The sequence below is a fragment of the Mustelus asterias genome, chromosome 23 (assembly GCF_964213995.1).
Source record: "Mustelus asterias chromosome 23, sMusAst1.hap1.1, whole genome shotgun sequence".
In the NCBI taxonomy this organism is placed as follows: domain Eukaryota; kingdom Metazoa; phylum Chordata; class Chondrichthyes; order Carcharhiniformes; family Triakidae; genus Mustelus; species Mustelus asterias.
In genome coordinates, this window is record NC_135823.1 from 40,747,699 (window position 1) to 40,761,737 (window position 14,039).

The window sequence follows — 14,039 nt, forward strand, 5'->3', positions numbered from 1 at the left end:
CTGTGTGGAGCACAGCTAGCCCAGAGAGTGCAGCAGTCCCTGACTTTGCAATGGGAAATGTTTAACGCTTTCTATACCTCTGCCCAATCAGCCCCAACCTGAAAAAGAACAAAAAAGCAGTTCACGCAACTTAGTCATTAATGCAAGGCTTCAATGTAATCGGAGAGCGATTTAATTCAAACCTGGATTATACAGCCTTCTACAATATTTCCAATCTCAAAAGAAACAAGATAGGTTTAAATCAACTGATTCCCACAACATGCAAAATTGAACACTGCCTGCACCTTATACTGGTGTACTCACCGTAAGGGATGGAGGAGGTGAGGGGTTGGGTCTTGCACCGTGCATTGTTCACTGGCCATACCATGTAGCCTCCATCACTATGGGAGCTCACAAACGTTCTGCTGCTCCTCTCCCAGCTTATGCTCTCGAGCTGCTACAGGATAACAATTCTCGGTCATTATCCAGCATCATGCATTTCACGACACTGCACAAACTGGCCTCTCTCTGGCACTTGAGGAAAACATGGCTCCTTGGTAAGTGCATTAAGAAACCAGCAACCACACCTTGGGTTTGCTTCCCTCTCTTTACCAAGTTATCTCACTTCAGCCAGTACATTATAGAGCACAAGTCAGGTTCAGTAGGGTGGTGGGAAAGAAGAATCAAGGCAAAAAAAAAAAATCCTTACTTTTGATCTAGGTTAACGGGCCTTCAAGGGCAGAGGCATTGTTAATGATTAGTTAAACATCTCAGGTAGATGAGTAAAGATGACAAAGAAGTTTAAGATCCAACTAGAAAAGGGAAAAGTCAGTACAAAAACAAGACTGGTGTGGAACAGGGCAGATATTCAAAGGTTGGGAGTGGACGAACCAGGTGTGGACAGAGGATTTGAACATCAGTAGCACTTTTTCTTAAGAAAAAGACTGCAAAAAGTACAAATGCTATCCATCAGGAAAAATAAATGACTCAGTTTGAGGATGCCATAAATAGAATCAGAGGATGAAGATGAAGGTCTAAGGAGAAGATGAACATAGCAATGACAGAAAAAAGGTTAAGAATATAAAGGAACTCAGAGGGAAGAGGATTTTTTTTTTTTTAAAAGAACACCAAAATTTGAGTGAAGCATGTCTGTGAAGAGAATTAAATGTCAGGATTGTCAATTTGTAGGTGACAAATACTTTGCATCAGTTTTACTAAAAAAAAACGAACAAGTGGAAGCAAATCCTGAACTGGTCAAGGGCATGGGAACAATGAAGGATGAAAGGAAAATTTTAGATAAGGTAGTTTGGCAACGTGTCAGGGCCTGAGAATACATCCCAACATCCAGAGGAAGATGAGGCACAAACTGCCAAGGACCCACAGAAGATATTCTAGGGCCTGAAAATGTGAACAAAGTGGCCAATGCAGTACTTTCTTTAAAAAGGAGCTGCACCATTGCTATCTTTAAGAACTGGGTATGCTGTTTATGTATCAGCAGGTTATTCCTCCATCCTTCAACAACTTGCATTTCTGTACTCCTTTAGTGTGGTAAAATGTTCCAAGGTGCTTCACAGGAGTTTGCAGATAAAAATTGACACTCAAAAAGGTAGCGACATTAGGTGACTAAAAGCTTCAAAAAAATTTGGCTGAGCAAAAGCACTACATGTCAGATGCTAGAAATCTGAAATAAATACAGAAAATAGTGTAAATATTCAACAGCTCAGGCAATATCTGTGACAAGATAGAGTTAACGTTGCAGGTCAGAGATCCGAAAGACATTTGAGAATTGATATAGGTATTAAAACAAGTAGAGACAGGAAAATGAGGCAAGGGCCTGCAATAGGGTGGAGGCAGGAGAGCTTAGGTGACAAGAAGGCTGATGCCACAACACAAAATGAGGTGGTACTGAAGCAAACAGTTTAACCATGTTAAAATGTGCTATATAAATGCACACTGATGTTGTCCACAGGCAGTGGAATAGATCATAGAATAGAAACCCTACAGCACAGAAAGAGGCCATTCGGCCCATCGAGTCTGCACCGACCACAATCCCACCCAGGCCCTACCCCCATATCCCTACATATTTTACATTGGAATAGAATTACCAACTCTAAGCATTTTGAAATTTGATCACAAGATCTTCAAAATCAAGCAGATCCTGAATTTAAAACACTTTTAAAAACCATTCTGGATTTTAATGACCCAATGATTCTTTCCCAGTTTCCCAGAGATTAATCTTCAAATCCTAGACACTTCTGGATAATGAAGGGTTGGTATCTCAAAAAGGGCCTAGGAGTACATGAGGAGGCAGATTAGAAACAGCATGTATTTGTATCCCATGCTCCTTTAACAAGTCTGCTTGCCAATTTGCAATGAAAAAGCTGGAATTGTCCCTTTAGTTTAAGTGGAAAAAGTTAATACCGGGTTGGAAACAGCACTTATTACATATTAGTTTCCCTCCACCTCAATGGCATTGGCACAGTGGATTGATTTTCAAATATATTGAAAATCGGGCACAGGAGTCACTTGATGACATTACTACCCATGTGGACGAGAACAGATTTACACAGAGTGGTCCTCATCAAGCTATCATGGAGTAATGGGGTGAATAGTAGAATGAGAAAGGAAGAGCAGGATATGTCAATGGACTCAGATAAAGAGGGATAGGAGGCTCATGTACACTACAAACACTGCCGTGAACTTCCTGGACCTAATGGCTTGTGTGGTGAATACTAGACAATTCTAAAAGCTGGGTTTGGAGAAATTTTAAATGGTAACAGAACCACTTACAGTATCCACTGTCCAGAAAAACAAAGTGAATGGGATCAGAAATTGTTGAACTCATGCCGAGTCCAGAAGGCTGCAAAGCATCCAATTGAAAGGATGTAGTACCATCTATTGAGCTTCATTTGAACAGTGTACAAGACCAAGGAAAGGAGTCAGAGGGAGGGGTCATGCTTGTGGACTGAATTGTGGTGTTCAGTGAAACACTCATCATAGTTTGGTCTCCCTAAGATAGAGGAGACTGCATCACGAGTAGTGAACACCAGCAGGGACGTTTGAGGCTCTGGATAGTAGAGGTGGTGAAAAAGCAGATTGTGCATCTCCTGCACTTGTACAGAGAGGGTGACTGGGCAAAAACCTAGCAAATGAGTTTAATGTGAGGTCATGCACTTTGGTAGGAGGAATCAAAAGGCAGATCATCTAAATGGAGAGACTCTGCAGGTGAGAGAAGTACAGAGGGATCTAGGTATCATAGTGCACAAATCACAGAAAGCAAGCAGACAGGTCCAACAAGTAGTTAAGGCAAATGGCATTTTTGCCTTTATTGCAAAGGGGTGGGAGTGTAAAAATAGGGAGGCTTCATTGCAATTGTACAGAATGTTGATGAGACCTCATCTGGAATACTGCACACAGTTTTGGTCCACTTATCTAAAAAAACAATATAGCAACATTGGAGGCAGTCCAAAGGAGATTCACCAGGCTAATTCCTGGGATGAGGGGGTTGTCCCATCAAGAGAGACTAAATAGTCTGGGTCTGTATTCCCTGGGGTTTAAGGGATGACCTTATTCAAACACAACATCCTGAGGAGGACTTGGCAGGTAGATGCGAGATATCATCATCTCAAGAGTCTGAAACAAGGGGACATGACTACAAAAAGGGTAGGGCATTTAAAACTGAGCTGCATAGAAATTTATTATCGCAGAGGGTGGTGAATCTCTGGAATTCTCTGCCTCAAAGGCAGGTGGATGCTGGATCATTAGAAGTATCCAAAGTGGAGGTGGATAAGTATTTGACAAATTGAGGAATAGAGGGCTATGGGGAAATGGCACAGAAAAAAGGTGTTAATGCTGACATAGATCAGCCATGATTGCACTGAATGGCAGGGCAAGCTTGTAGGGCTCAGGGTCTAATCCTGCTTCTATTTCTTATGTGGAGAGGGGAGTTGGAATGCTGAAAGGGGAGAGGAAGGAAGGAGAGTTTGCGCTGTATCATGGAGGTGGCAAAGGAGGATCCTGCGAACGGAGACTGGTGTAGAAGGCGAGAACAAGGGGAACTATTGTGGTCCTGGGAAGAGAAGGTATGAAAGCCGAAGTACAGGAAATGAGATGGACGAAGTCTCACAACCATTGTGGAGGGAAATCTTTGAGGAAAAGGAGACATGGCTGAAGTAATGGTGTGGAATGCAACATTCCAACAAGGTGCAACAGAGATAGGAAGCTTGGGAAATTAATAGAGTCTTTACAGGAAACAGTGTTCAAGTAGTTCTGGGTTTGTGAACTAACAGTAGATAGTCTATTACAAGACAGAGGTGGTTTGAGGTAATTAACGGAAATGTATCACACATGAGCAAAAGACGACAAAGGTGAAATGTTCCTGCAGTAGCACAGTTACTGGATAAAGGGTGACAGAGGTGGCCAGAGTAGGAATGGAATAATGATGTTGCATGGAATTTTAGAAGGGAGAAGAGGGGTGAAGTAGTTTAGGGAGGGAATGGATGGCTATGGAGAGATTGGAAATGAGGATTAAGTTTTTTTTTTAAAATGAAGACTTTGCTGGACCAGATGCCAATGAATATTGAAGTAGATGTGTGAACAGGACTTAGTTGGGGTTAAAGTTCAGAGACACAATAATATTGCAGGTAGTAGTCAAAGAAAGACTGATCACCATTTAAAACTACATGGTCTACTCTGTAACTGCCCAAAGATTAAGAACCAGAGATTTAGTGATGACTCTGTTGCAGGTACCTGGTTGCCTAGAAACAGATCCTCCACGGAGCGTGTAGCCTGGTCCCACAGGAGCACTAGGCCTCGGCTGTAGCCAATTAGGATCTTATCTGGATCAGCTGGATGTTCCTGCAGCGATTCAACTGGTCCCAGAGCTTTTCCACACTTGTAATCGTCTGGAACACTAACAGCCACCAGGAGGTTAAAACCAGACCACACAAAAAACAAAACGCGTGACATTAGAGGTTCACTGAAGAGTGCCCAGTGTTTGGGCAGCATTACAGGTGATTACATTTTGGGTTTAATCACTTTTCATGACATACTTCATATCTTGGGACAAACTGGCTTACACACATTTAGTACTTGCAGACCATGAAAGGCCAGGACTATAGTACCTCAGTGCGCAGGCTAGAATAAAAAGAAACGAGCACACAAGAGAGCAAAACAGAGCACAAACAAGTTCAAATCCCCCACAGCAGCTGGGGAAATTTAATTTCAATGAATTAATAAATCAGGAATTAAAAGCTAGTCTCTGTAATGATCATGAAGTTACCAGATTGTTGTAAAAGAAAACCCAGCAGGTTCACTCATGTCCTTCAGGAAGGAAATCTGCCATCCTTACCAGGTATGGCTTACATGTGACTGCAGATACAATGTCCTCACTGATCTAGCAAGTCATTCAGTTGTGTCAAAAGAAAAGTCTGAAGACTAAAACCAGACAGACTACCAGCATCAACCCAAGCACTGAAAGTGAGAAAGGCACATTTGACCCTGCAAAGCCCTCCTCACTAACATCTGGGGACTTGTGCTAAAATTGGGAGGGGTGTCCCACAGACTAGTCGAACAACTCATTGTACACACACTGAATCACCTTAAAATTACAGATTCCTCCAATATAATGCCCATCGGGATCAATAAAGGTCCCAGTGACTGACGCAAAGAATCACACATGATTAAGACTTCTACTGTTAAAAATTAAAAAACATAAGACTATTTCATAAGAACATAAGACTAGGGAGCAGGAGTGGGCCATCTGGCCCCTCGAGCCCACTCCGCCATTTAATAAGATCATGGCTGATCTTTTTGTGGACTCAGCTCCACTTACCCGCCTGCTCACCATAACCCTTAATTCCTTAAGTGTTCAAAGATTTATTTATCCTTGCCTTAAAATGAGGTAACCTCAACTGCTTCACTGGACAGGGAATTCCACAGATTTGTGTGAAGAAGTTCCTCCTCAACTCAGTCCTAAATCTGCTCCCCTTGTTTTGAGGCCATTCTCCCTAGTTCTAGTTTCACCCGCCAGTGGAAACAACTTCCCTGCTTCTATCTTATCTATTCCCTTCATAATCTTATGTTTCTATAAGATCTTCCCTCATTCTTCTGAATTCCAATGAGTATAGCCCCAGTCTACTCAGTTTCTCCTCATAAGCCAACCCGCTCAACCCCGGAATCAACCTTAGTGAATCTCCTTTGCACTCCCTCCAGTGCCAGTATATCCTTTCTCAAGTAAGGAGACCAAAGCTGTACACAGTACTCCAGGTGTGAGTTCACCAGCACCTTATACAGCTGCAACATAACCTCCCTGTTTTTAAACTCCATCCCTCTAGCAATGAAGGACAAAATTCCATTTGCCTTCTTAATTACCTGCTGCACCCGCAAACCAACTCCTTGTGATTCTTTAGTTAACCAATTCTCTATCCATGCTAATACATTACACGTAACACTGTGCACCTTTATCTTATGCAGCAGTCTTTGGTGTGGCACCTTGTCAAATGCCTTCCGAAAATCCAGATACACCACATCCACAGATTCCCCATTGTCCACTGCGCATGTTCTCAAAGAATTCCACCAAATTAGTCAAACATGACCTGCCCTTCATGAACCCATGCTGTGTCTTACCAATGGGACAATTTATATCCAGATATCTTGCTATTTCTTCCTTGATAGATTCAAGCATTTTCCCTACTACAGAAGTTAAGCTAACTGGCCTATATAGTTACCTGCCTTTTGTCTGGCGCCTTTTTAAAAAAACAGTGGCGGCACATTTGCTGTTTTCCAATCTGTGGAAACTACCCCAGAGTCCAGCGAATTTTGGTAACTTACCACTAGTGGATTTGCCATTTCCCCCGCCATCGTTTTTAGTACCCTGGATGCATTCCATCAGGGCCAGGAGACTTGTCTACCTTTAACCCCATTAGCTTGCCCAACACTACCTCCTTTGTGACAAGGATAGTTTCTAGGTCCTCACCTGCCATAGCCTTCCTGTCATCAAGTGTTGGTATGTTATTTGTGTCTTCCACTGTAAAGACCGACACAAAATACCTGTTCAATACCTCAGCCATTTTCTCATTTCCAGTTATTACATTTCCCTTCTCACCCTCTAATGGACCAATGCTTACTTTAGCCACTCTTTCGTTTTATATATTTGTAGAAACTTTTGCTATGTTTCTATATTCTGAGCTAGTTTACTCATAACCCATCTTTTTTCTTTATAGCTTTTTTCGTGGCTTTCTGTTGACCTTTAAAGATTTCCCAAACCTCTAAGTTCCCACTAATCTTTGCCAATTTGTATACATTTTCTTTCAATTTGATATCCTCCTTTATTTCCTTAGATATCCATGGCGGATTATCTATTTTTCTACTGTCCTTCCTTATCACTGGTATACACTTTTGCTGAGCACTGTGAAAGATTGCTTTGAAAGTCCTCCACTGTTTCTCAATTGCCCCACCATAAAGTTTTTGCTCCCAGCCTACCTTAGCCAACACCTCCCTCATCCCTTTGTAGTCTCCTTTGTTTAAGCACAAGACACTGGTATTAGATTTTATCTTCTCACGCTCCATCTGCATTTTAAATTCAACCACACTGTGATTGCTTCTTCTGAGAGGATCCCCAACTGTAAGATCATTAATTTTTCCTGTCTCATTACACAGGATCAGATCTAGGATAGCTTGCTCCCTTGTTGGTTCCATTACATACTGTTCAAGAAAGCTATCGTGGATATATTCTATGAACTCCTCCTCAAGGCTGCCTTGACCGACCTGGTTTGACGAATTGATATGCAGATTAAAATCCTCAATGATAATTGCTGTACCATTTTTACATGCATCAGTTATTTCTGTTTATTTCTCGCCCCACCATGATATTATTTGGTGGCCTATTGACTACGCCTATTAGTGACTTTCTCTTTACTATTTCTAATTTCCACCCAAATGGATTCAACCTTTTTTTCCATAGAACCTATATCATCTCACTACCGCTCTGACGTCATCCTTAAATATCATTTCCTAAGTAATGTTTACACTAAATCCCATACCACTTTTATACGTTATACCAAACTCTTGGCAGATATGCATTCTTTGGATGAATTCCCAAATTTCACCCGGTAATTCAACAGACTCTCAAGTCCCACCAGAGCAAGTCTTCTAGTATTCTTTAATAGTTCCTTCATTCAATATTCCCGAGTGAGGGTGATCTCGGATTGCAACTGGATCTTGCTCAATTGGGCCAGTGAGCTGATGAATGGCAGATGGAGTTTAATTTAGATAAATGCGAGGCGATGCATTTTGGCAGATCAAACTAGGGCAGGACTTACTCAGTTAATGGTAGGGTGATGGGGGGAGTTATAGAACAAAGATTGAGGGGTAAAGGTTCGTAGCTCCTTGAAAGTGGAGTCACAGGTGGACAGTGTGGTGAAGACATTCGGCATGCTTGGTTCATTGGTCAGAGCATTGAAAACAGGAGTTGGGACGCATTGTTGAAGTTGTACGAGATATTGGTAAGATCATACTTGGAATACTGTGTACAGTTCTGGTCACTATCATAGGAAGGATATTATTAAACTAGAAAGAGTGCGGAAAAGATTTACTAGGATGCTACCGGGATTTGATGGTCTGAGATACAAGGAGAGGCTGGATAGACTGGGACTCTTTTCCCTGGAGCATAGGAGGCTTAGGGATGAACTTAGAGGTCTATAAAATGAGGGGCATAAATCAGTTAGATAATCAACACCTTTTCCCAGAGGTAGGGGAGTCTAAAATTAGAGGGCATAGGTTTAAGGAGAGAGGGGTGAGATACAAAAAGGTCCAGAGGGGCAATTCTTTCCACACAGGGTGGCGAGTGTCTGGAACAATGTGCCAGAGATAGTAGAGATGGGTACAATTTTGTCTTTTAAAAAGCATTTAGACAGTTACATGGGGCAGCACGGTAGCACAGTGGTTAGTACTGCTGCTTCACAGCTCCAGGGACCTGGGTTCGATTCCCGGCTTGGGTCACTGTGTGTGGAGTTTGCACATTCTCCTCGTGTCTGCGTGGGTTTCCTCCGGGTGCTCCGGTTTCCTCCCACAGTCCAAAGATGTGGGGGTTAGGTTGATTGGCCATGCTAAAATTGCCCCTTAGTGTCCTGGCTTGCGTAGATTAGAGGGATTAGTGGGTAAAATATGTGGGGATATGGGGGTGGGGCCTGGGTGGGATTGTGGTCGGTGCAGACTCGATGGGCCGAATGGCCTCTTTCTGTACTGTAGGGTTTCTATGATTCTATGATTCTATGAGATGGGTATAGAAGGATATGACTCAAACATGGGCAATTGGGACTAGCTTAGTGGTTAAAAAAGGGTGGCATGGACAAGTTGGGCGAAGAACCTGTTTCCATGCTGTAAACCTCTATGACTGAGTATAATAACCCTGGCGGCTATTTTCAGTCTCTTCCGATTTCTCAAACTGATTGAGACAGTGAGTGTGTTCAACCAGACCACTTACTCATTTTGTGCTATGGTGCGAAAGCTGGGCCTCTCGTTGATGCAAGTTTCAACCTGTGGCTCCATCTCCATGGTAACCAAATCACATGGTTCCTCTTCCAGGCAGAGTTCAGCATCACTACCAACCCTACTCCAGGTGATTGTTTTCAATTCCTTCAATTAAAAAGTTTAAAAGTCTTGCATTCATATCATGTACTGTTCACAGTTAGAACAGAGCCAACATGGTGGTAGAACCAGATAGAGGGCATAGCACTGAGAATCCTAAATTTTGACTCCACACCCCATGAAGTCTCTCAGCATCATGACAAACCTGGCCAAGTCAGCCTTCGATTTAATGTGCCTCTAGTGTGCAACTAACACTGATCGAGTTTAGATCAGGATCTCAGAACTTAGATCAGACCCGCTGTGCGATTGCTTAGCTCTGTCTATCACTTTCTACTTATGCTGTTTGGCACACTAGTCCTGAGTTGTGGCTTCACCAAACGGACATTTTTAGGTATGCCTGGTGCTTCTCCTGCCATGCCCTCCTGTACTCTTTATTGAACTGGGGTTGATTCACTGGCTTGGTAATTGTAGAATGGGGATATGCCAGGCCATGTTACACATTATGGAGTACAAATCTGCAGTTACTGATGGCCCAGTGCTTCATTGTTGCCCAGTCTTGAGTTGCTAGATCTGTTTGAAAGCTATCCCATCTAGCAAGGTAATAATGCTACACAACATGGACATCCTCAATGTGAAGACGAGACTGTGTCTCCACAAGGACTGTGTGGTGGTCACTCCTACCAATATTGTCACAGGGCGGCACGGTAGTGCAGTGGTTAGCACTACTGCTTCACAGCTCCAGGGTCCCGGGTTCGATTCCCGGCTCGGGTCACTGTCTGTGTGGAGTTTGCACATTCTCCTCGTGTCTGCGTGGGTTTCCTCCGGGTGCTCCGGTTTCCTCCCACAGTCCAAAGATGTGCGGGTTAGGTTGATTGGCCATGCTAAAATTGCCCCTTAGTCTCCCGAGATGCATAGGTTAGAGGGATTAGTGGGTAAAATATGTAGGGATATGGCCTGGGTGGGATTGTGGTCGGTGCAGACTCGATGGGCCGAATGGCCTCTTTCTGCACTGTAGGGTTTCTATGAGATGCATCTGCAGTACGCAGGTTGGTGAGATGGTCATGTTTTCCCCTCACCTGCTGCAGACCCAGTCTAGCAGCTATGTCCTTTAGGAATCAGTCTGTAGTGGAGCGACCAAGCCACTCTTGGTGATGGACAAGTTCCCCAGCCAGAGTACATTCTGGTTCTCTCAAGTGCTTCCTCAGTATCAATATGGAGTGCTGATTCAGCAGCAGGGAGTTTCCATGTTTGAATTGATGCCATGAAACTTCATGGGGTCCAGAGTTGAGGATTCCCAGGGCAACTTTCTCCTGACTGTATGCCATTGTGTTGCCACCTCTGCTGGGGCAGGATATACTCGGGAATGGCTTACTGACAATGTCAGGCTGTTGCTGAAGTGAGGGCAGCACTTAGGAGGACTTTACAAACTTGACAGGGCTCTTTATTTCATTCATGGGGCATGAGTGTCATTGGCTGGCCAGCATTTATTGCCCATCCCGAGTTGCCTTTGAGAAGATGGTGGTGAGTTGCCTTGTGAGTTGGGTTTGCCGAGGTCAACACCAGGTGGTCTAGCCAGCTTCATTCCTTTTTGTAGGCTTTGTAGCAGTTTGACACAATGGAGTAACTTGCTAGGCCATTTAAGAATCAACCACGTTGCTGTAGGTCAGCAGTCACATGTAGGCCAGCAGTCACATGTAGGCCAGACCAGGTAAGGATGACCGATTTCCTTCCCTAAAAGGACACTAGTGAACGAGATGGATTTGTGACAAATAAACTTTTTAGTTCTAGATTCTTTATTGAATTCAATTTACACCGCCTGCCACGATGGGATTTTAACCCAGGTCTCCAGAGCATTACCAGTCCAGCAAAAATATCACTATCCCATTGCTTCCCCCTCTTTGGGCACAAGGCAGGATGTTTCACAGGTTAGTAGGATCCAGAGTGCAGGATTTGCTTCCTTCTCTGATGCTGCTCTTCATTATTAAGAAGCAACTCAATAGACAAGTTTGTCAGCATTCTGAATGATTAGTAGTAAGCTCCCCCCGTCATAAGCTCAATGAAGCAGGCAATGTGGTTTGTCTTCAGAAGCATTTTCTTTGCCCCCCCACAAAATGTCAGCCATTTGAGAGTTGAGGGACCTGTTGGAGAGACTGTTTTTGTCTGTCTAGACAGCATCCAGTCCAAAGTTGATCTTTTAAATTTACCCGAATGCTTTGGGCTGGCTGGCTTCAAGGAGAACGCGAGTGTATGTTTTTGATGGTCCTCATTGAACTTGGAGGATGCTGATGGAATTACTCTAGTGCATCTAGTCTGTGGTAGGAGTGTGGCAGTAACAACTGCTCTGTATACTAGGATTTTTGTTGACTCTAATGGACTTTGTTGTCAAACACACTGCAGAAGGCTGAGCTGGTGCAGCTGATGCGATACTGCTTTTTGTTGATGGTGGCCTCGAGAGATGGCTGCCATGGTATGGCAAGTGCCCAATATATACTCAAGACTTTCCATCAACATACAAGGGAGATGGAGTATTTGGCTGACAGATGTGGTTGATGGGATAAAAGCAAATTACTGCAGATGCAGTATTTGGGTTGGTAGCAGTTTTGTTTCAGCAACATTCAAAGGACAAGCAGAGCTTCTTGTTTGCAGGTTAGAGAACAAGTCTGGCTTGCATATCTGGCACAAAGTGGGCAATGACACCAGAGCTGTTTGCAAACTAGATCATATATGTCAATGGTGGCCAGTTTAATTTTGGCATGGAAGTAATTGAAGTTAAAGCTTGCCATGTAGATGGCATTTAAACACTGACACCAGAGGGCAGCTGATCTTTGAGGTGAATAGCCACCATTAGGCAGTTATGGTATGTGCAGCCAAATCATTAGCAGGCATTTGCAGCAGTATGAATAGTTGCTGCATTGGGTTATAGGGATTAGGCGGGTAAGTGGAACTGATCCACTTCAGATCAGCCATGATCTTATTGAATGGTGGGGCAGGCTCAAGGGGCTAGATGGCTGCCTACTGCTCCTATTTCTTATGTTCTTATGAATGTTTCTTGGAGCACAGTACCATAGCCTTGCAATTTACTGAGTCAAATATTTTGGTCAGGTTGATGAATACAAAGAGTTCCTGGTGTTTGACATTTTTCTTGTACTTGTTTAGCAACACAAGACCACGTCAAAAGGTTCCTCTGGAAGATCCAAAGTCACAGTTTTTGGGAGAATTCCCTCAGCCACAGGAAGTTAACAATTCAGGAGAATGTGGATCAGGATTTTCCCTGCTCTGGACAAGAGACAAATACCTCCATTGTTTCCACACCATAATTTATCTCCCTCCTTGAAGGTTATAGTTGCTGCATTCCTGAAGTTGGGGCTGCTGAAGACTTGAGCTGGAACATCACAGGGTCCCAGGCTGTCTCGGTTTTTTGTTTGTTTGATTACTTGTTGCAGTTTTCCCATCCATGGATTCAACCTCTGGGTACTGAGGGATAGCCCAGAGTGCATCAGCTGCCTCTGTGGATTTGCAGTTGGAAACACTTCCCAGTGTGTTGATGACGACAGTGTTTCTCAAGAATGACAATCCTGTGAAGCAGAGGATTTTGCCCATCATCATGTGGTAGGCAGAACTCAGGGATCCCAAAACCAACAGATAAGATCAAATCAAAGTTCTGCAGTATTGCCACATCCAGTTGTGATTGGCAATGGACAATTAAATAACGAGACACAGCTTCACAAACATCCTCATCTACCATGACTGGGCAGTGGGGCTGCATAAGCACAAAAGATAAACTGAAACATTTGCAACCATCTTTAGCCAGAAATGCCAAGTGGATCATCCACCCTGGCCTCTTCCCAGGCCTGCACCATCACAGATGCCAGTCTTTAGGAAATTTGATTCACTCACATGGTAATAAGAAAAACCAAATGCGCTAATATGACAAGGGTCCTAACAACTTGTGCTCCAAAACTAGCTGTATCCCTTGGCCAAGCTGTTTCAGATGAGTCATACTGGCACTGTGGAAAATTGCTTTGGTATATCCTGTCCACAATAAAGCAAGATAAATCCAATCTAGCAATTACCACCCCATTAGTTTGCTCTCAAAGTGACGGAAGGTGTCACTGACAGTGCCATCCAGCAGCACTCTGCAGTTGTGCTCACTGATCAGTTTGGGTTCCACCAGGGAGATTCCTAGCCCAAACATGGACAAAAAAAACTGTTAAATTCCAGGTGCAAAGCAATTGACTGACCTTGAAACAAGACAGTATTTGGCCAAATGCAGTCTGAAGCTTTCAATATTGAAGCTCAAGGGAATTGCGGGGGTGGGGGGCAGGGGGACTCTTAGTTGGAGTCAAATCTAGCACAAGGCAAGCTGGTTGTGGGTGTTGGAAGCCAATCATCTCAGCCCCAGGATCTGCTCAGAGTAGTATCCTAAGCCCAACCATCTTTAGTTTCTCCAAAGTCCATTATAAAAATGAGAA

At 43.5% G+C, this 14,039-nt stretch overlaps 1 protein-coding gene across 3 annotated transcripts in view; it reads right to left on the minus strand.

Annotated features, from left to right (window-relative positions):
* Positions 1-14,039, minus strand: part of llgl1 (LLGL scribble cell polarity complex component 1) — a 100,252-nt gene that overhangs the window by 25,386 nt on the left and 60,827 nt on the right. For all 3 annotated transcript variants that reach the window (XM_078240382.1, XM_078240383.1, XM_078240384.1), the window contains exons 6-7: positions 4,729-4,891; positions 304-436 (exon numbers count right to left, since the gene is read on the minus strand). In XM_078240382.1, the coding sequence (XP_078096508.1) occupies positions 304-436; positions 4,729-4,891 (296 nt within the window). The remainder of the gene's footprint in view (positions 1-303; positions 437-4,728; positions 4,892-14,039) is intronic.